This window comes from Lepidochelys olivacea (genome assembly GCF_965140295.1).
Source record: "Lepidochelys olivacea isolate rLepOli2 genome assembly, chromosome: 1".
Lineage (NCBI taxonomy): Eukaryota > Metazoa > Chordata > Testudines > Cheloniidae > Lepidochelys > Lepidochelys olivacea.
The window spans coordinates 114,970,467-114,994,010 of NC_140411.1; the positions used below are offsets into that span (position 1 = coordinate 114,970,467).

A 23,544-nucleotide genomic window follows, 5' to 3' on the forward strand; every position below is an offset into this window, starting at 1 on the left:
TCTTTTCTAGTTTTGATTATAATTTGTAAGGAAGATAAATGTATTCTGCATAATTGTTAAATGTCAAACGTGACCTGTGTGCTAATGTGAAAATGTGTGGTGACTGACTGTGTTGGATGGGGGTTGGGTGACATTCAGGTGTAAATTTCAAAACTAGGCTATTTTAAATTATTTTGGCTAAGAAAAGTTAGCAAGTATTTTATTTGGAACATTTCCTAGACGATTCAACTATCCACTGAACGGTATCTGAAATTTAAAAGCTAAATTAATTTATTAAAGTGGGAAATAGAGGGACTGTAGTTCTGCTTTAAGGGAAAAGTACAGTAAGGGAAATACAGCCTTAACTATGGAGTCAGTTTCGGTGTGTAGCACTAGTAAGGCAAAGAGAACATATACGGGGTCTCTCACCTCCACAACCAAACATTCCTTTAAGAAAAAGTCAGACAAGTTATATTCTATAACCTTTATTAATCACACTGGGAAGCTTACCATTTAAACCAACTAAGGGATATTTTTTCTTGAAGATATGAAATGAGACTTTAGTTGGTAGAGTATAATCCTATACAATCTGTTTAGATTGCTATAGTAAAGGAAAAAAAGGTTTATTAATTTTGTTAAACAAGTTTGCCAAACTACTGCACCTTTATAGAGGAAGGGAAAAAACCCTAGATTCTTTATGATTACAAATGAATAGCATAAGACTTAGAAGTATGTTATAGGGAATTCTGATCAGTTTGGACCCAGTTCTTCAAGACTGACACAAAAGTTGAAGGTGCTCAGCACCTTCCAGGATAGACTGTTTATACAGACACTCACTGGTGTAAAAGTAACATTCAGAGATGAGCGAGAATTATTTCATGTACTATTAAAAAAAATTAATTGAGTCTAGAAGCAAAATAATGTATTTTTTAAAATTCAGGTGTTTTCAAATTCGTAAAAACAAAACGAACAAACTTCATACATTCTATAGAGCTGAAGTAGTTAAAGCATATTATCTCTTATAATACCTGGTATATGTTTTCTGCATAAAAATATAAAATAAAAATAAAACTGTATATATATTTAATGCATCAGTGTTTTTGAATACTGTTGTAAAAGATACAGAAGAATAAGGCACAAAATGTAAGTAAAATACAAAAACACTCATGAATGTTACTGGATTATTTTGAACGGAACATAGCAAAATTCAGGTAGCTCTGAATATGCATATTTCTTGCAACAGGAATAAGTTTTCTATATTTTCATTACAACTTTTAAGTCTGATATACAAAGATTAATTATGTAAGATTTATCTATTAAAGGCACTACACTTTTGCAGTGGTTGCACTTAGAAGTTTGACTTTCTTCAGATACATTTAAAATAAGGCTTCATAATGACTACATGGATCTGAATCTAAAAACAAATAGTTCCATAAAAAGTGATGCTACAGTCACTTCATGACTTACAAATGTGCTTAATTCTATGCACAAGTATTACCATTAACTTCAACGGCACTATTTGTGTACAGAAAGCTAGGCTCATCTGTTAAGTCACTGCAGGATATGCACAAGCAGATCTTATGTCTGCACAGAATCCCACTGAAATCTGGGTACAAGGCAGATCCAACTGCAGTACCAGAGACGTAAGAGTTTAACATGAATTTGTATCCGCAATTTACTATGCAAGTACAATCTACATATCAACAAATATGTATAAATGTAAATGTCAAATACAGAATTGAAGATATATTTTGTTTTTGCTAGTTATGAGGTTTATATAAAATGTAGAGGGTTTTTAGATGCATTTTTGCGGGCGATAAGAGGAAAGTACTTTAGTATGAAGGTAGTCATGCATCAAGGAAACTCATTTTCTTTGCGTACATATTGCTGATTGCAAGCCTCAAAGAAAAATAAAATAAAAGTCAAGTAATATCTGTAATTTTTTCTCATTTTTGCACAGGAGGATTAGAAGGAGGCTTTACTTCCTCCCTAAAGTTTCAGCTAGTTTCTTCAGTCTTTTTTTCAACTCCAGAGGAAACTTCTCATAACATTTCTTGCAGACAGGCTTCATATCAAATTCAACAAATTTGTTCCTACAAATGATAAAAAAGGAAAAATATCTTTTGTGAAAGAGATTTCAAAGAGTACTTGCAGCATGTCATATTGACATAGTACAGGCAGCAAAATAATGCTTTTTCAGTATTTTTGCTCAATATATACATGGAGTTAAGATTATAAATGACATAGCAAGACAACAAATATAGATGTATACTTGAATCTATTTTTTATGTTACATATAATTATACTTGTTATTAGCACTGCCCAGCTTTGTCACTGGGTGCCAACTTTCAAGAGGGGAAACCCAAATTCAGGAGAGACTTTTGATATGTGTTTATTTATTTTTTAGCCCTGGCAGGTTAAGTACAAGTGAATTTGCTAACGGTGACAGATTTGAGTTTTGAAAAATTGAGATGGCCAATCCTTGCACATATAATCAATATTTATGTGAAAGAGACCTGAAAGTAAATAGCTGAAGTGAAAGAAACAGCTGTACAGGAAAACAAATAGAGAACTTTTGGCTACTGAGGAAAATTGTTTTATGCAATACTGTGTGTTGTGCAACCACTGAATTGTAAACCTAACAGTAAAGATACACGCTATATTTTCAGAAGTCTGTGGACACCCAGCCTTAAGGACCTACAGATATCTGATGTGGGTATAGGCAAGAACTGTTAGGCAGAAGATGCTATGAATTTCCATACTGGATCAGAGCAGTGGCCATATATAAGTATCCTGTCTCTGACAGTTGCGAGTACTAGCTGCTGCAGAGGAAAACGGAAGAATTCCTGCAGAAGGCAGTTATGAGCCAGTTTGCCCATGAGACAGGAAGTGCCACTATATCAACAAAACAATAAAACTAACTGCTATCAAATGCACAATAAACAAACTGGAAAAACAGAAAAATAAAATGCTATTTAATTTCTTTCAATTGTAGTAATCTCTCGAGTTACTTAAAACAATACATACTAAATTTTCAGCTGGAAAAGTAATTTTCAAGTTGACTGTGTCTGATATTTTAACAAGTCTTTTCAATATTTAAACAGTAAAACTCTTCTGTTTATCAATACATATTGGACATGATTTTCTGATCTCCCATGGGATTCCAGGAGCTGTTAATTTCAATGTCACTTTGCAGCAATATGATGGATTGTAACAGGAGACTCAGTCCAATGTGAATTATAAACTTTATTTTAAAAAATCAAAAACCTTCTCATTTTAGAGAACTTTTGGAGAACTCCAAAAAACAAAATATAAACTCTGTATGAACTGTGAAAAACAAGTCAATTACTATTCAGAGGGCATCTTGACAGAGTTAGCAAAAACCAGTTACCACCTTTTTGTAACAGTTGTTCTTCGAGGTGTGTTGCTCATGTCCATTCCATTGTAGGTGTGCACCCGCACATGTGCGCAGCCGTCGTAAACTTTTGCCGTAGCGGGTACCCACAGGGCCGGCTTTGGCACCCTCATGGTGCAGTATATCAGGTGCCGCTGGCCCTGAGCCCTCTCGGTTCCTTCTTGTCGAAAACTCCGAAAGAGGATCAGGAGACGGGTAATAGAATGGACATGAGCAACACATCTCGAAGAACAACAGTTACAAAACGATGGATAATCGTTTTTTTCTTTATCGAGTGCTTGTTCATGTTGATTCCATTGTAGGAGACTTACAAGCAGAATCCCAGGAGTTGGGCTTGAAGTTCAGAGACTTGCAGATTGTGGTACTGTCGAAACTAGCATCAGCCTGAGCCTGCTGGATCAGCGCATAGTGCAAGGCAAAAGCGTGGATGTACAACCAGATGCGGCATGGCAAATTTCTTGGATCAGCACCTGATTGAGGAAGGCCGCCGCCAAGGTCTGTGCTTTAGCGAAGTGGGCCGTCACAATTGGTGGTGGGGGCATCTTCGCCAGCTCACAGCAGTAGCGGATACAAGCCATGATCCAGGACGAGATCCTCTGGGTGGATACTGCACAACCCTTCACTTGGTCCGTGACAGCAACAAACAGCTGCGGAGACTTACGGATTAGCTTCATTCTCTCTATGTAGAAGGCCAGAGCTCCCCTAACGTCCAAGGTGTGCAGCCTGCATTCCTCATCCCTTGCATGAGGCTTCGGGCAAAGGACCGGAAGATATATGTCCTGACTTGCGTGGAACTGGGAGTCGACCTTGGGCAGAAAGGCCAGGTGTGGACGCAGATGGACCTTGTCCTTATAGAAGATCGTATATGGCAGTGGTTCTCAAACTTTTGTATTGGTGACCCCTTTCACATAGCAAGCCTCTGAGTGCGACCCCCCCCCTTATAAATTAAAAACACATTTTTATGTATTTAACACCATTATAAATGCTGGAGGAAAAGTGGGGGTTAGGTTGGAGGCTGACAGCTCACGACTCCTCAGGTAATAACCTCATGACCCCCTGAGGGGTCCCGACCCCCAGTTAGAGAACCCCTGGTATATGGGGACTCGGACGTGAGTGCCATGATCTCAGACACCCTACAGGCTGAAGTTATAGTGACCAACAAGGAGACATTCCAGGATAAAAGCAGAAGGAAGCAGGAAGCCAGGGGCTCAAAGGCAGGCACTGTGAGCCTGGAAAGCACAAGGTTCGGGTCCCAAGAAGGGACCGGGTCGCGGACATGCGGATAAAGGCAATCCAGACCTTTCAGAAACTGTGCTGTCATGGGATGTGTGAAGACCGACCTGCCTTGAAACGGAGAGTGGAAAGTTGAAATAGCCACCAGGTGCACCTTGATCAAGGACAGCGACAGGTTCTGGAGCTTTAGGTGTAGTAAATAGTCCAGGACATCCTGCAGGATATGGCAATCTGTGGCCCAACACAGGAACCGCTTCCATTTTGATACATAGGTAGTCGTAGTGGGGGGCTTCCTGCTGCCCAGCAAGACCTGATGGACACTGGCAGAACACGGCCGCTCCTCCCTGCAGAAACCAGGCTGTTGGGTGCAGTGCCGCCAGGTTTGGGTGCAGCAGACTGCCATGGTTCTGGGACAGTAGGTCCGGCCGAAGAGGCAGCTGTAATTGGGTGGCCACCGAAAGGCTCAGGAACATGGCAAACCAGTGCTGCCGAGGTCACACCGAGGCTATGAGGATGACTGAAGCTTTGTCTCACTTCACCTTGAGCAGGACCTTGTGGATCAGTGGCACCGGCAGGAAGGCGTACATAAGTGCTCCCGACCATGGGATCAGAAAGGCGTCTCACAGGGAGCCCCTGTCCCTGCTATGCAGAGAACAGAACATGTGGCACTTCCTGTTCTGTCTGGACATGAACAGGTCCACCTGGGGAGTCCCCACCTTCAGAAGACTAGGCTGTCCACCTCCGAGTAGAACGACCATTCGTGGTGAGACAAGAAGGTCCTGCTGAGGCAATCCACCAGGATGTTCTTGGTACTGGGCAGGTGGGTGGCCACCAAATGAACGTCCTGCCACACACAAAAGTCCCAAAGGCTCAGCACTTCCTAACAGAGGGCCATAGACCTGGCAGGAAAGCCTAACATGCCAGGTGAACCGCTCTGAGTTCCCTGAAATTGATATGAAAGGCTAGGTCATGTTGCAGCCAATGGCCCCCCAGCCCAGGTCTGAGGCGTCTGAAACCAAGGTGAGCAAGGGTGATGGGGTTGCAAAAGGGTCTGCCCGCAGCACCAACCTGGGATCCCGCCACCAGTCGAGCAGTGAGAGGACACGACTCAGCACCAGGACCACTCAGTCCAGGGGGTGCCTACTGGGAATGTAGACTGAGGCCAGTAACATTTGTGGGGGCCTCAGATGAAGCCAGGCATGGCTTACCATGTACTTGCATGTGGCCCATCAGTTGCAGGCACATGTGGGTTATAGTGAGCGGTTGGCTCTGTATGTGAGCGATCAGGTCTGACATGGTTTGAAAATGCACTTCCGGCAGGAATGCCCTGGCCCGCCTTGAGTTGAGAACTGCACAGATGAACTCTATGAGTTGAACTGGTGCTAACATGGATTATTCTGTTTATTAGGAGACCCATATCGTTGCAGGTGGAGCGCACCAGATCGAGCCTCCTCTGGACCTCCTCCGAAGGCCTGCCCTTGATAAGCCATTATCAAGATATGGGAAGATCTGAACCCCTCGACACCTCAGTTAAGCTGCCACCGACGCCATGCATTACGTGAACACCCTGGGGGCCGAGGACAGGTCAAAGGGCAGCGCCGTAAACTGGAAGTGGCGCCCTGCCACTATAAAGTGCAGGAAATGTCTGTGTCCCAGGAAAATAGAGATATGAAAATAAGTGTCTTTTAAGTCGAGAGCGGTGTACCAGACCCCTGGATCCAGAGAAGGGATGATGGAAGCCAGGGATACCACGTGGAACTTCAACTTCAACAGAGACTTGTTGAGGCCCCGCAGGTCCAAAATGGATCTGAGCCTCCCATTTGCCTGCAGGATTAGGATGCAGCGGGAGTAGAATCCTGTTCCTTGCATATCCCGAGGAACTTCCTCCACAACCCCCAAGTGTAGGAGGTTCTCAACCTCCTGAACGAGGAGCTGCTTGTGAGAAGGGTCCCTGAAGAGGGATAGGGAAGTGCGGGGGAGGGGGCGGAACGAGGGGTGGCCAAAAATTGCAGTGTGTAGCCCCGAGCCACTATGTCCAGGACCCAATGGTCCAAGGTAACCCATGACCAGGCCAAGTGGTCAGAGAAAAGGTGGTCAAGGAAGGGGCAGGAAGAATCCAGGCAGTTGGCTGGTGTGTCGCTCCCGAGCGCACCCTCAAAATGAGCTCTTCTGGCCCCCCTGGTGTTTTGCCAGGCCAGGCTGTGCAGGAGATTGGGACGATGAAGGGCGGCAGCGGTTGAACACAGTGTCTCTTTTCCTTGTAGGCCCCTGCCGAGGTTGCCACTGCCTAGGAGGTGAGGGAGGCCGGAACAGCTGCCTAGACAACTGAAACATGGGCATTCCCAGGGAGCAGAGGGTCACCTTTGTGTCCTGTAGGACAGGTCATGCAGACGCACATCCCTTTGATCAGAAACCGGGCCGACACCGTCAAACGGAAGGTCCTGGATTGAGGCCTGCATCTCTTGGGACAGGCCGGAGGTCTGGAGCCAGGAGCTGCGCCGCATGACCACCACGGAGGCAACCACTAGGGCAGCTGAATCGGTGGTATCCCAGGCCATCTGGCAAGAGGACTGAGCAGCCACGGTCCCTTCCTCGACCAGGATGGAGAATTTCTGGGCTGCTTCCAGGGACATGGAGTCCTTGAACTTGAGGAGAGAGCCCCACAAGTTAAAACTGTAGCAGCCCAAGAGGGCCTAGTGATTTGCCACCCGAAACTGGAGCCTAGCCATAGAAAAAATCTTTTGGCCAAATAAGACTAGTCTTTTCGCCTCTTTATTCTTAGGGGTTGAACTGGTGGGCCCGTGTTTGTCCTGCTCATTGGCTGCCAACACGACCAACGAACCTGGTGGCAGATGAGTATATAAGTACTCGAACCCCTTTGCAGGAATGAAGTACTTCTTTTCCATCCTTTTCGAGGTGGGCGGGATGGAGAACGGGGTCTGCCAGATGGCCTTGGCAATATTCACCCCTTTGTGAATTGGGAGCGTGACCCGGGTTGGGGCGGCCGCAGAGAGCACGTTAAAAAGCATATTCATCTGCTCCTCAATCTCCTCCACTTTAAGGCCCAAGTTAGCAGCCACCCTGCGGAGCAAAGCCCGATGCTTGTGGAAATTGTCCAGTGGGCTACCTCTAGACAGTGCCGCTACCGCTTCATCCGGGGAGGAGAAAGATGACTGGGTGGCTGGGGGGGCCTCGGTGGCGTCTCCGTCTACGTGGGGAGGGAGGCCTTGGGGTGGGTACTGGCTTCTCATATGAGGTGGTAGCTGGAACGTCCTGCACCGAGCCCGGTGCTGCAAGTGCCAGGAGTGCCGCCTGTGGTCTTTCTGATGCTGCAACTGAGGTCTGGTGGGAGTGGGGCACCGGCATGATAGGAATGCCCCATGTGTTCCAATTCAGCCATTGGGTCGGCCACTGGCTTTCGCGCCAGGTCGGCACCGATGTTGCTGATGCGCCTTCCGGAGCCCACTCACGCTGTCTGGGCGAGGGACTGAATTGCGCCTCTGAGCCTGAAAATTCATCTCCCTCCAGCGACCAGGGTGGGGCTGTGGAGGCTTGAGTCTGACGTCTCATGGTTGCTGCTGGAGACCGGTGCCAGGACCAGTCTGACTGATGCCGGGGGTAGGGGAAGCGACATCGTGTTGGGGAGTGCCCTCAAGGTCTTGGCGATGGTGACTGATAGCGGGATGAGGACTGGTACTGGGGTGATCGACGACACCTGGGTGAATCTCGACGCGACAACGGAGATAGAGAGCACGGTGCCTGTAACTTGTAGTGGCTAGCTGGAGACCTAGGCTGACGTGGAGACCAAGAATGTGGCAGCTTCTGACTCTGTCTTGGCTCTGGAGATCAGCAGCACTCACCTGATTTGTGTGAGGCCTTTCTGGCGATCTTGCCCTCACGGGAAGCCCTAGCTGGGTCCTTTCCACACACAGAGGAGGCACTGTGGACTCTCCCAGTGCCAGGCCCTTGGAGGGGGCCAGTTGTGCCATTTGCTTAGGCCCTTTACCGCTCCCTGGAGTCAGTGGCGGGTCCTTTCTGGGGGAGGAACCCCCCCGTGGCCGAACCCTTCAACGGGTCCGGAGTGGACAGAAGGCACGAACAGGGTTCCTTACCCGGAACCCCTTGGTCGGTCTTGGCCGGTGCTGTGGTCTTAGGTTTTTTCTTTGGCATTGGTGACGGGGATTGGTGCTGGAAGGACCCTGGTGCCAGAAGTGTGCTACGCACCGAAGTGGAAGCACTGGGTGCCAGTTCAGGCTGCACTGGCTCTGAAGCTGGACGCAGGGCAGCCTGCATCAGAAGGGCCCTGAGGCAGATATCATGCTCCTTCTGAGTCCGTGGATGAAAGTTCTGGCAGATATGACAGTGCTTCTTTATATGGGTTTTCCCAAGGCACTGTAAACAGCTCGTGAGGGTCACTGACAGGCACAGGCCTGTTACAGGATGAGCAGGGCTTGAAACCTGGAGATTGGGGCATGCTCTCCGGGGGCCAAGTTTCCGCTGGGACACTATCTAACTAAACACTTAATGGGGACTTAACGACTAACTAACAACGCTTAAAACTATTTACAGAGAAGCACAAGGCTAAACAGATGAAGAAAACTGCTGATCACTTGCGAAGCAAGGGTCAGAGGTGCTCCGATTAACCACCATGGGCAGTAAGAAGGAGCTGAGAAGGCGCAGGGCCGGCAGCGCCTGATATACTGCACCATGAGTCGGCACTCCAGAGGGCGGCACAGCCAGCCCTACGGGTACCGCTAAGGCAAAAGTTTCCAACGGCTGCACACAAGGGCGTGCGCACACCTACAATAGAATGGACATTAGCAAGCACTCAAAGAAGAATATGTGGATTCACATAGTCCCATCTCTGCTACTGAATTATGGTTATATGTCTAATTGAGTGCTGTTATGATACAGTAATTTAAAAATGCAGTAAAATGTTAATGTTAGCGAAAAAGTCTCAAAACAAAAAAATGTACTCAGCATGCAATATTGTTTTCAGGGACTGACATTTTATATTAGCTTAAAAACCATTTTGTAGACTGTTAAAATGGAAGCACAAGGCATTGACTAAAAGTGGAATTTCAAAACTATCAGGTTTCCAAAACTAGCTTCTAAATCTGCATCCACAAGTTTTCTAAACATAATCCTGCATTTGAGCATGCAGATAGGCAGGTGGACAGCTAACTATTCAGCCTGCATGCACACAAATGCCTACTGGCATATGTAATTAACTATATGCACAAAATTTATGCAATTTGGGAAGCTGGAATGAAATCATAGCTACACAGTGGTCTAAAACAGTCTGTTCAGCAAGGTGAGAATTTTTCTTCAAGAAGTCCAAAATTTATGAATTTTGCGATTTAAGAAACCTTTCAAGCTCAATTTCTGAGCACAATGGCCTAAACTTAACATATTAAAATGTAGTGTTCAAAATTTCAAATCACAGATATGTGTAAATTAATAGTTGTTCTGTCTTTGATTATCACAAACACATGCAGAAAACTAAAAGAAAAATACAGGTCCTAAACACTGACCAAAGAAGAAAAGAGCAGAGATTGTGATAGGAGGAAAAGAAAAGTTTACAAACAGATTGGCTTTTTCTTTTTCAGCTTGTCTTTATCCTTTGCTTCTCGCTCCCGTTTGGCAAGTCGACGTTTAAATTCTTCTGGCATTTTCTCATAACAGTGTTTGCAGACAGGTTTTAGATCAATTTCAACAAACTTATCCCTTTAGATAAGACACAGAGGAAAACAGTGGAAAGAACAGGAAAAGGTTTAAGAGTAAGTCATAGCTGAAAGAAGAATTGAACACAAAGAAAAAATAGATTTTAAAGTAGTAAATGGAGCAACAGGAACAAACACATATATCATTTACAAGAAGTTGTCTATAAATGTTCTATACCAGGGGTCTCAAGCTCAATTTACCTTAGGGCCAGTCTTCAGATCCTCCCAGCAGGCCAATAATGTCACTCATGCCGCCCAGAACCCGCCCCCCCTCCCAAAAAAAAACTCTGCCCCCCACCTGCCTAAGGCTCTGGGAGGGAGTTTGGGTGGGGGAGGAGGTCTGGGGTAGGGGATTGGGGTGAAGGCTCTGGGAGGGAGTTTGGGTGTAGAAGGGGTGAGAGATTGGGCTCTGAGAGGGAGTTTGGGTGGGAGAGAGGGTCTGGGGTACAGGCTCTGGGATAGAGTTTGGGTGCTAGGTGCAGGCTCTGGGCTGACGCAGGGGGTGGGGGTGCAGCTCTGGGCGGGGATCGGGAGGTGCAGCACTTACCTGGGGCTCCAAGGCGGAGCGGGCTGGGGGGCCTCCACGCTCTGCTGCCCCCAGGCACCACCCCCGCAGCTTCTCACTGGCCGCAGGGGCGCTTGGGGTGGGGGCAGCGCACAGAGGCACAGCCCCGCCCCATCCCGGGGCCGCAGGGAGGGGCTGGCAGACTCCGCTCAGCTCTGCTGCACTGCCGGGGCCCCGGGCCATTGTAAATCGCCTGGGGAGGGGGAGCGCCTGGGGGCGGCAGGTGGGGCCAAGGGAGAGACCCGGCCCCAAAACTGCTGGAGCCCCGCAGGCCACATTGGGGAGGTTTGCAGGTCGCAGATGACCTGCGGGCCATGAGTTTGAGACCCTTGTTCTATACCATTACAGTTAAACTATGACTATAACAGCTGTGCTTGAAAGGTGACTATTGATCTGTTCTGAAGAGATCATAACTGTTTTCCATCTTCTTAAACTATCTGAAAAACTTACTTGAGTGTTAACTTAGTGTTGCAAGTGGAACAAGCGAAACAGTTCACACACCATGCCTTATTCAGAGCAGAGACAACTAGGGGGAGGGGGAAAAAGACAATATTAGCAGTTCAGTAAACAAAGGCATTTGTTAAAAACTTCTGAAATTCACACATTCATAAGACATACAGCAAAAGGTGATTATTTTTAAACTTGTTTCTCAACTAGGGATAAAATTATGGACCATAATAAGGAAAATGAAGTGAGGGCAAGGAGAGAGACATACACATATACTGTGTAGGAGGCATAGATGCCTCTAAATTACTTCAGTGTTTATGCTGATGCTTAACTTTTAGCTATGCTCTTTGTTTTGTGATAGCTCTGCTCTGGAAGAGCTCCATTTTGATCTCGAATCAAAATTGCCTTTCTTTCCCCCTTTGTTTATGTTAATCTCTACTTCCTCTTCCTTATTATCTCTTTCGATTCTGCTTCCTTTACATAGGCTTGCTGAGAATTAAGAAATGACACCTCCTAAAGCATGCTTTATTAGGAAAAAGAACAAAATGAAACTTAGAGAAATGAAACTTAGAGCCTTTGTTAGCAAGGAATGATTCATGGGAGAAGAAGTTTCTGGGACTTTTGCAGATGTGATAGAGATGAGTGAAGTATTGTGAGGGAAGTCCTTGAAGTTCCTGGGCATTTGCCAGCAAACTGGTCAAGCATAGTTCCAACCCAGGGGTTGGGAAACTTTTTGGCCCGAGGGCCACATCTGGGTATGGAAATTGTATCGTGGAACATGAATGCTCACGAAATTGGGAGTTGGGGTGTGGGAGGGGGTGAGGGCTCTGGCTGGGCGTGCGGGCTCTTGGGTGGAGCCAGAAATGAGGAGTTCAGGGTGCAGAATGGGGCTCTGGGCTGGGGCAGAGGGTGGCGGGGTGGGGAGAGAGGGCAGGGCTCTGGCTGGGTGTGCAGACTCTGGGGTGTAGGAGGGTGGGAGCGAGGGGTTTGGGGGACAGTAGGGGGATCAGGGCTGGGGCAGGGGGTTGGGGCGCTGGAGCGGGTCAGGGATGCAGGCTCTGGGTGGCATTTACCTCAAGCAGCTCCCAGAAGCAGCGGCATGTCCCCCTCTGGCTCCTACATGGAGGTGTGGCCAAGGAGCTCTACGCACGCCCCGTCTGCAGGCACTGCCCCTGCAGCTCCCATTGGCTGCGGTGGCAGCGCTTGAGGCGGAGGCAGCATGCAGAGCCCGCTACCCGGCAGGAGCTCAAGGGCCAGATTAAAACATCTGAAGGGCAGGATGCGTCCCCCAGGCCATAGTTTGCCCACCCCTGTTCTAACCAGTTTTGACAAAAGTGGATACCTAAAACTCAGTGACGTCAGATATGTAGGCCTGTTTATTGTAAGATATAAAAGAGGGAAGGGACTAGGTGGGGCCACATGCTAGTGCCTGCTTGTTTAGCTGAAGCCAGCCAGTATGGGTTTGAGCATTCTGGGCCTAATCCTGTTGTAGGCCTGATAGCTGTTATATGGGTACATGTTAGGTTTACTAAACGAAGTTTAGCTAACTGATACTTAGATAACCATATAAAAGCCAATTTAGTCTTTGGATTAATAAAGAAATCTTTGGCTGAATTCTGGTGTTGGTCCATTTGAATATTCAAATGAAGATCCCAACACCTTCTACCTCTTCCCTGGCCAAAAAATGGTCTATTTCCTCTTCTTAGTTCAGATCAACAGGTGCTGCTCCACTATAAAAATGCACCCAAGGTTGTCTACTAGGGTTGCCAACTGTCTAATCACAAAAACTCAAATACCCTTGCCCCGCCCCTTCCCGCTCACTCCATTCCTCCCTATTTCCTGCGCTTGCTATCCACCACCTTCACTCACTTTCACTGGCCTCGAGCAAAGGGTTGGTGTGCGGGCTCTGGGCTGGGGCAGAGGGGTTTGGAGTGTGGGAGGGGGCTCCAGGCTGAGCCTGGAGCAAGGGGTTGGGGTGCAGAAGGGGATGTGGGGTGCAGGCTCTGGGAGGGAGTCTGGGTGCTGGAGAAGGCTCAGGGCTGGGCCAGGAGATTGGGGTGTAGGAGGAGGTGAGGGGTGCAGGTTCTGGCCGGCGGCACAGCAGGGCTAAGGCAGACTCTGTGCCTGCCCTGGCCCCGCGCCGCTCCCGGAAGCAGCCAGCACATCTTCTGCAGCCCCAGAGGGTGGGGAGGGGGGCAGAGGGCTCCACGTGCTGCCTGCGCCAGCAAACGCCACCCTCGCATCTCCCATTGGCCACAGTTCCCCGCCAATGGGAGCTGCGGAACCAGTGCTGGGGGGGGGCAGCACGCAGAGCCCCCCTTCCCCACCCTGCCCCCCAGGAACATGATGGCCACTGTCAGGAGCGACACAGGGCCAGGGCAGGCAGGCAGGGCTGCGCCACCGGACTTTTAGAGCCAAAATCTCCCAGTTTGGCTGCAGTAGCCTCCGGGACATAGCGCCTGATACCGGGAGGGTTGGCAACCCAATTGCCTACTATGAATGAAACTGATTATTGTCAGACAGCTCTAGTCATGTTCAATTATAGTAGCTGTCACCGTTGGGCAAGCACTTCTGGATGCTAGTTGTCCAATAAGTGTCATTTTGGAGAAAGGTACTCTGCTGTTTGTCAGAGGTAACCTAATCAGATAGATAATTGATGTATTGCTCCATAGATGATCCCTCTGAGGCAGACAACCATATAGATCCTGCTATAGTTAACTGGCTGCCTGGCATGTTCATCCCTCCCTCTTTGGTAGAATAATAGAATAAATTTAAAACAATGATTAAAAATTACCCCTAGGGCAATGAAATGACACACTACAATTTGCTCAGTTTAGCAACCAGAACATACAGTATGAGGCAGCAAGATTACATAGTGTACATATGAAACATGTACCTAGTTATCATACAAGGCTGAAGTTACCTGTTTCACCAGATTTTTATTTGTTTTTGGAGGATTTTAATGAAGGTGAGCAGAATATTTCCTTCAAGAAGACTCCTAAATTGTAGTTTTATAGGTAAAGTGGAGACTTGAAACTATATGGAAATCACACCATCTGAATCTGGAGCTCATCCTTTAGTGTCATGATTATAATCCATGATGTCCTTTTAAAGTGTCTGGGCCTTATCCCATTTGATTACTGGTTTTGGTTTAGCTGGTGCTATTACTGGTACATGGTATTGGTTCAGCTAGGTGTTGTTGTAAGGTAGGTATTAATTTAATATGAGGCAATACAAAACTATCTGCTTTCTCTACCATCCTGTCCCAGTTGGTTGTCAACAGCCACACTCCAGGTTAATGGGCTTCTGGATTGTCTTTATAGACACAATTGTTTTGCTGAATGCTAATCCTTTGGCAGCGTTTGTGACAGCATCACTTCTACAGACTTAAGGCCAGATTTTATTTTTTTTTAATAAAATATGTAGGTACCTAAAGATGCAGATAGCAACCTAGTGGGATTTCAAAGCTCCTAGGTGCCTAATTTCCATTAAAATCATGGAAATTAGGTGCCTATGAGTTTTTGAAAATCCCACTAGGCACCTATCTGCCTCTTTAGGCACCTAAATACCTTTAAAAATCAGGCCCTTAGGCCCTAATTCTGTAATGAGGTGCATGCATGTAGATTATTGTACCTGCATCAAGGTCTATTAAAGTCAGTGGGGCTCCACACATGTAAAGGAAGCTGCCTGTGTAAAACTCACTAAAGGATTGGGGCCTTACCGTTTTACTCTCTTATTTCACTCACAGAAACTCTGAAGAATTTATAAAAAGGCATTATGGGAATCAGCATTTCTAAAGGGATTCAACACTAGTCTTCCCTTTCCTTGGTACCTCTTTTAGTAAGTGATTCCTACTGAAGTGACGTGACAAAAAAAAATGCAATTTAAGAAATGCTTACCATCTCCTTCAATCACACGATTACAGTGGAAACAAACATCACCAAACAGCTGTAGATAGGGGGAAAATATGAATTTTTAACTTTAAAAACTTACCCTGGGTAGAATTTTAGAAACAAAATAATTGCAACTCCGCATATGGACATAGCAACTTTTCTGACAAACTCCGTAAGATTAAAGGAATGCCTATTGTCAAATTACTTAATTCTTTTTTTCCCTAAAGTCACCTATCCATTCCCATTACAAATAAGACCCTTCATTATTAAACATGAAAAATAATGTTTAATTTATGTTTTCTTCTCTACTAATTATGTTTTGTTTCCTTTTTGCATTTCTTTCATCTTGGAAAATTAAGCTAGACAGTTTCACTTTTGTATATCACTTGTTTCTAGTCAATTTGAACTTTCAGGTTCTCCTGCATGACTAGAACAATGCCTTGCTGTTTCTGTTGCTTAGTTTCAATTTTTATGTACACACCCATCCACCCTCCCACTCTACTTTTGGCCCAAATTTTATGTAACATCTGTAGTGTTATGGCATTTCTTATTTACAGCTATACTATCAACATTTCAAACATCAAACCTTCAAAACTGAATAATCAGGAATCTGTAATTAATACATGCCATAGAACTATGGAGCTTATTACCCATTTTTTAAGTGCCAAAAGGTGTGTGCATGTGACACTTTGCAGTTCGCTCATGTTTAAAATAGTTGCAACAAGTTTATTTTAACAGTTAACAGAATACACTCACAAAAAATCTTTTGTATGTTTAAACTACGCTCCTTGCTGTGGTATCTAAGTGACTATAAAAAAGGGGTCTGTAGGGGAAAGGAACATTGACTATAATCCATGTATGAAAATGAAAATAGTCACTAGGTGGTGTTCTCTGACAAATGCATTTGGTATTTGCAGTCTTAGATGGAGAAAAAGTGAGTCAAGCTGGGTTACACAGCATATCTTCATGTAGAGTCATATCATCGTGCGGTACCAGCTGTAAGGAAAGCCACTCTATTAACTAAGGCCTAGTGTTAAACCCTAGACACTGAGTGACAAATTTTCCTTAGATTCTTGGAAAAGTTGGGTGTCATTAGCAGCACTGAACAGGTGCACTGACCTTGCAGATATTACAAAGTTCACAGGCAACAGTCCTACAGTCATTAGTAATTATGGATTTGAATGCCGAGTATATACTGAATGTTTTGTTAAGTCTTTAATAGTTTTGTTTTTAAATACTTGAACCATTTGCAGAAATATGTTAAAACGTTTAAGGAATTACAATACTACGGACACTACTTTTCAAGACACAGATGGTTGTCAGAAGGCAAAACTAGTCCCTTCGTGTTAATATTTTTCTCTCCTACAGATATAAGTGAGTTGATGAATCATGAATTTATTAATGGCTAAGATACAAAATTCAACCTTACCTGATTGTAATGGGTTTCACAATATGCCAAGCCCTTCCTCTCATAGTGACGATGACCAAGAAATGGCTTTTCACACTTTGCACAAACAAAATGCTGCAAAGAAAATGATATAAATTATCTCTGGATTGGTTGAGTTAATGGCATTTCTTTGGAAACAGATACTCAGGACTGAGCATTATCGAAGGACAGTCTGCTCGTAATGCCTTCTTTAAAATTAGAAACACTTTTATTACTTGTAGATTTAAAACATTAAAAAAAACAAAATATTGCTCATTTTAAAGTCTTAAATTTTAAAGAAAATACACTGAAGAAAAAAATAAACTGAAGAAAAGATTTTGGATTCATTATTAGTTGATAAACTGCATTGATATCATGGAAAATTTAAACTAACTTAAAGAAACTTTATTGCTACGCTTACTGTTTGGCAATCACAATAACCTGGTCAATGGTGGTGTGTTTTTTATTTATTTATTTATTTTAAGATATCTGAGGAGGAAGGATGATCTTGTGATTAAGGGAGCGGGAGTAAGCAGATTTGGGTTCCATTTATGACCCTGCCCCTTTGGAGTCACTTAATTTCTTTTTGCCTCAATTCTCCCATCCATAAGATGGGCATAATACTCACCAGAATGTGGTGTAAGGATAAATTTATTGATTGAGATTTTCAAAGCAAGTTTAAAGGATTTAGCTACATATATTCCATTAAATTTCATGAAAGATTCATGGCTAAATCTCCTGCACTTCTTTGAAATGCTCAACAATTGTTTGTGAAATGCTTTAAGATGTTCAAATAGAAGGTGTCATAGATGGCAAAGTAGTATTATTGAACTCTGTAACAGAATCATAGAAATGTAGGACTGGAAAGGACCTTAATAGGTCATCTGGTCTAGCCCCTTGCACTGAGACAGGACTAATTAGCTTTAGACCATCCCTAACAGGTGTTTGTCTAATCTGTTCTTAAAAACCTTCAATGATAGAGATTCCACAACCTCCCTAGGTAATTTGCTTCAGTGCTTAACTACTCTTACTTCGGAAGATTTTCCTAATGTCTAAACCAATGGTCTTCAACCCTTTTTCATTTGCGGACCCCTACCACAGAAGTCTTAGACTGAAAACTGACTGAACAGAATTCAAATATAAATGTTGCATGTGCTGGGCACAGCATTTGACACAGCGTGAGAAAAGGGTTTGCCGCACTGTGGGCTTCTATGGTAATGACAATACTTCTGGGTTTTGACCTGTAGGTGGGGGTATTCACCTATTTTTGATTGATCAGAAAAACTGAATGCTTTTTCTGGGATCTAAAACTTTATAGTTATCTTTCACTGTCCCTTTAGACCAGGGGTTCTCAAACTGGGGGTCGTGATCCCTCAGGGGGTCGCGAGGTTATTACGTGGAGGTCACGAGCTGTCAGCCTCCATCCCCAAATTCCACTTCGCCTCCAGCATTTATAATAGTGTTAAATATAAAAAAAGGTTTTTAATTTATAAGGGGTGGGTCGCACTCAGAGGTTTGCTGACTGAAAAATTTATCTCCCCCTCTCCCCCTGTACAGCAACCTTTTATGTACTTGAAGACTTAACATGTGCCTCTCAGTCTTCTCTTCTCCAAACAACAACCCAATTGTTTCAACCTTTCCTCATAGGTCATAGTTTCTAGATCTTTAATTGATTTTGTTGTTCTCCTCTGGACTTTCCCTAATTTGTCCACATCTTTCCTGAAGTGTGGTTTCCTGAAGTTTCCAGAACTGTACCCAGTACTTCTACTGAGGCCTTATCAGTAGAGTGAAATAATTATTTCTCATGTCTTGCTTACAACATTCTTGCTAATACATCCCAGAATGCTGTTTGCTTTTTTGCAGCAGTATTACATTGTTGACTCATATTTAGTTTATGATCGACTATAAACCCCAGATACTTTTCTGCAGTACTCCTTTGTAGGAAGTCATTTCCCATTTTGTAGTTGTACAATTAATTATTCCTTCCTATGTGCAGCACTTTGCATTTGTCATTACTGAATTTAATCTTATTTATTTCAAACCAACTCTCCAGTTTGTAATGAATAGTATTTATGCAAAATATTACTACATTTCTGTATAATACTTTGCACTTCTATAGCGCTTTCCAAGGATCTCAAAGCACCTTTTTGAACAGTGAACTTAACTTGATACACAACCTGGAAAGTAGGCAATGTCAATATTTAATCTCTCTGTGTCTGCATCTCCATCTGTAAAATGGGGATAATAATTTGCCCAAGACCACACAGGAAATTTGTGGCAGCTAAACCATACCTTCGTGACAGTGTTCTCGTGTATATAGACACTTAAAAAGTTTCTGTTGATCAACTTAAAAAGTTGTTGATTAAAGAGATATTTTGAGTTCTACAACTATTTCTCATCTGAAATATAGGGAATCACTCTCAAAATGCAGAATTTTTCAAAATGAAATAAACTGTGTGTGTGATTACAACTGAAGACATGCTCTACAACTTACTTTACCAACCATTTCTGTAGAATTTTCTAATCCTTTCGATTGAAACTGACCCATAAAATTCCAGACCTAGTATATTCATGCCAATATTTATAAAATATAATACACTCTGACATTTACCTCCACATGCCACTGTTTCCCCATAGCATTCACCACTCGTCCTTCAATTGGTCTCCTACATGCTCCACAGATGGGGACACCCATTTTATCATGGCATGGTAAACAATATAATTCTCCCTTCAACTCACGAGCATCAGCAGTAAGTTCCTTCCTGTTCAAAAATTAATGAATCAAACATGATCACAAAGAATCTGAGAATACAGAGAACAATTTTAGTTAATGCGTGGTTTTGAAGGCATGACTTTATTTTTATGAATTTATTTCAAAAGTTTTATTTACACTCCATTATGGGATTTGGACACTAGTGTTCAAAATAGCCTGGTTCATTGGATTTTATCTTGAAGATTGAATGTTTGGCTGGATGTGTGATAAGTATTATGCATTAAGTTTTTTACTTTCTCTAAATATCTGATTTATAAGAGTTTCATCATTTTCTTACATGCCATCTACAGTGAACATTTGCAAGATCTAGGGCTTGTCTTCACTATGGTCTAAATCGGTGCAGCTGCGATTGATGCAGCAGCATTGATTTAGTGGGTCTGGTGAAGACGTGGATAAACTGATGGGAGAGCGCCTCCCGCCGACATACCGTGGTGTAGACACCACTGTAAATCAATCTAAGCTACCTCGATTTCAGCTACATAATTTACCTAACTTAACTAGCGTAACTTAGATTGACTTCCCTCGTTAGTGTAGACAAGGTCCTAGATACACTGGGCTAACTTCTGTTCTCAGTGACACTGGTGTAATCCACTACAGTCATCTGATTTCCTGTGGATTAACATCAGTGTAATTGAGCCTGGAATTTAGTGCTCTAGGCCAAGTCAATCATGCATGCCTTTACAGGGTTTAGGGATAAAGAAAAATATGCACCTATATGTGACAGTCATGTATATTCTTACTATCTCAGAATCTCTGTACGCTTCTTTGTTTTAACCACTAAATTGGATGATAAATCTGAATAATGATGTTATTAAGAACAGTAAAAATGACATTGTCAGAATTAAGCTTTAAAACGGACTACAGGTTGAACCTCTTTAGTCCGGGACCCTCAGGTCCTGAACCAGAGAATTTGCCGAACCACGGAAGGTCAATATTTTAGCGAGCGGGTCTCTTTTTATTTTTTATCTCAGGGAGGCGAATAAATGCAACAATGCTTGCAACACTGCCTAGACAAGGCTTACCAGCTCTCTTCATAACAAAGTGTTAGTATTGTTACACAATTTACAAACAATGTTACAAAATCATGCCGGACCATGGATGTTGCCGGACCAGAGAGTGCCAGACTAGAGAGATTCAAACTGTATAATCAGTGATGGTCTCATTTGGTTGCTCTTGATTTAGGATTACAGATTCTTTTTAAACTGATCTTTGCTGTGGCACTAAATATCTAAAGTGAAAACTTCCCTACCACCAAATTACTGGATGGTCAGCTACAAACTAGTGCGCCTGTGTTATCTCCCATAATACCTCCAATCCAGCATCTCTGTGCAGGACATGGAAAACTGGGGGAAAATCTGTGTTTACCCACAATATCCATGCAAGCTTTAGTCCCTCCAGGGGATGGAAAATTGCCTTTTCCAGCTGCTGCAGAGGCCACTTCGAAAATCCACAGATTCTCCGAGGAGCTATTTGAAGCAGAAACACTCTCTCCTCAGAATTGCCCCAAGAGCTATAGGGGTTCTGCTGTATAGTGTCAACACAGCTGCCATCACAGCCTGTAAAAATTGGGGAAGTGGTTCAGCCCTGAAGACAAGGACCAGCTGCCACAGCTGAAGACACATTGTTTCAAAGAAAGAATAGGGAAGAATTTACAATTTGCTTTTAAAAACTAGAGGAGGCAGAGGAATAAGTTAAGCAGCAAAAGAGGGAAGCAAGTGGGGGAGGTGAAGGGGCTGCACTTTTTATTTTTTTTAAACAAGTGAAGAAAAATAGAAAATTCACTTAGATTTCTTAGTTTATAATTAAGATTACTGCTAAATAGCAGTTCATTCAGCCTACGGTTTTGGGCATTTTGACTTTTTAATTCCTTCAGACCACAATGCTTATAATCTTAAATCCTAGTCAATATTATGTGCCATACATACATGAGTGTCTGTAAATCAGATCACTGATAAATCTGATACCATTTCAAGTGAACCAGAACACTGTTCCAGTGGTTTATTACCCTCACTGTTACAAATGGTTTGATTATTTTAAAGGATTGCATGAGGTGAGGTTCTGTCCAGTCTCACATCTTCTATCACCATTTCAGACTCAATCTCTTTCCAACATGAAATTCTCATCTTTCCTCTTAATTCCTCTCCACTTCATCCTCTATCTCTTTTGTCACTTGTAACTGGATTATCCTCCAAGGAATGCAACTTTAGTGTCATCTTCAGCTCCTCTCTCCTGTTCTCCCCTGCATCCAGTCTCTCAGTAAATCTGGTCACTTCTGTTTCTTGTAGTATTACCAAAATCTGTCCTTTCCTCACTACTGAAACCCTCATCTGTGCCCAGAGATAGAATTGGAAATACACACAATGTTACTACAACCTCTCCCAAGATACCATCTTGTTCTCCAGAACCTCAGCTTTCATTAAAGCTTGTCTGAGAGAGCACTGAACCCCAGATTTCTGTAATCTAGGAGCCTCTACTGTTTGAGCTAAAGGATCAAGTCCATGAGTCCAGAGGTAATGGCAGACTCAAACTTCCGTACATGGTCTAGCTACTAGAGGGGACAAAGAATCACACTCTGATAATGTGGATTACATCAATACAGCTGACTTTAGATTTAAACAGACAAAACAAATGAAAATCAACATTTTCTTAAGGTTTTTTTCTTCTATAAAATACTATTACCCGCAATTGGCACAGTTGAAATGATCAGGATGATAGGGATCATTCTTGAATATGAGCGGTTGTTCATCAATAATGGCATGGCACTTCTGGCAGATGTATTTTCCCAGACCCCTGGCCTTCTCCCGGTTGTGACAAGGACGGCAAAGATGCCTAAAAACAGAGAAAAAACAGTGACAGTAATAAATACTGTCAAGGTTCCTTCCCCACTCTGAACTCTAGGGGACAGATGTGGGGACCTGCATGAAAACCTCCTGAGCTTACTTTTACCAGCTTAGGTTCCCCAAGGTACAAACTATTTTACCTTTTGCCCTTGGACTTTCACTGCCACCACCAAACGTCTAACACCGGTTAGTGGGAACGAGTCCATTTGGAAACATCTTTCCCCCCAAAATCCTCCCCAATCTTACACCCCTTTCCTGGGGAAGGTTTGATAAAAATCCTCACCAATTTGCATAGGTGACCACACACCCAAACCCTTGGATCTTAAGAACAATGAAAAAAGCATTCAGTTTCTTAAAAGAAGAATTTTAATTGAAGAAAAAGTAAAAAGAATCACCTCTGTAAAATCAGGATGGTAAATACCTTACAGGGTAATTAGATTCAAAACACAGAGAATCCCTCTAGGCAAAACCTTAAGTTACAAAAAGACACAAAAACAGGAATATCCATTCCATTCAGCACAGCTTATACTCTCAGCCATTTAAAGAAATCAAACTCTAACGCATATTTAGCTAGATTACTTACTAAGTTCTAAGACTCCATTCCTGTTCTGTCCCCAGCAAAAGCATCACACAGACAGAGAGAGAGGCTTTGTTTCTCCCTCCCCCCAGCTTTTGAAATTATCTTGTCTCCTCATTGGTCATTTTGGTCAGGTGCCAGCGAGGTTATCCTAGCTTCTTAATCCTTTACAGGTGAAAGGGTTTTTCCTCTGGCCAGGAGGGATTTTAAAGGTGTTTACCCTTCCCTTTATATTTATGACAAATACTTTTTGGAATCTTACTACACAATAAAACACAAACAAAAATCTATTAGGATCTCAATTCAATCTGTTATTTGAATAAATCATATAAACAGTACCCTTATGAGAAACCCAAGCTCAAGAGAGGGGAAAAAATAGTCAGTTTACTTCCATCCAGCCCAGAGGCTCATTCTTCTGTTCTCTTGCATTTAATGTACATGTAAAAGTAAAAAAGGAATTAGAATTTGCTAAAGATTTTTGTTGCCAAGTGTTTTACTCTGTGAATCACGGAAGTTTAGATGGGAAGCTATATGCTCACTTAGGCTCTGATTCTACACTTATGTACGAATGTCACTTTTACCATTTGAAGTCACATGCTTAAAGTTAAGCATGTTTCTGTTTGCGAGATAGTGGCCCAGGACATTTACTCACATTGAAAAATATCTTACTCTA

At 43.6% G+C, this 23,544-nt stretch overlaps 1 protein-coding gene across 5 annotated transcripts in view; it reads right to left on the reverse strand.

The window, feature by feature from the left end:
* Nucleotides 1–1,060: 1,060 nt before the first annotated feature.
* LIMS1 (LIM zinc finger domain containing 1) overlaps nt 1,061–23,544 on the reverse strand; it is a 140,276-nt gene continuing 117,792 nt past the window's right edge. For 3 of the 5 annotated variants that reach the window (XM_084617544.1, XM_084617545.1, XM_084617543.1), the window contains exons 5-10: nt 22,134–22,283; nt 19,293–19,443; nt 16,685–16,777; nt 15,262–15,310; nt 11,366–11,441; nt 1,080–2,072 (exon numbers count right to left, since the gene is read on the reverse strand). In XM_084617544.1, coding sequence (XP_084473670.1) covers nt 1,958–2,072; nt 11,366–11,441; nt 15,262–15,310; nt 16,685–16,777; nt 19,293–19,443; nt 22,134–22,283 — 634 coding nt within the window. In that variant the 3' untranslated portion in view covers nt 1,080–1,957. Of the gene's footprint in view, nt 2,073–11,365; nt 11,442–15,261; nt 15,311–16,684; nt 16,778–19,292; nt 19,444–22,133; nt 22,284–23,544 lie in introns of all 5 variants that reach the window. The other 2 variants (XM_084617541.1, XM_084617542.1) reach the window with 2 other exon arrangements.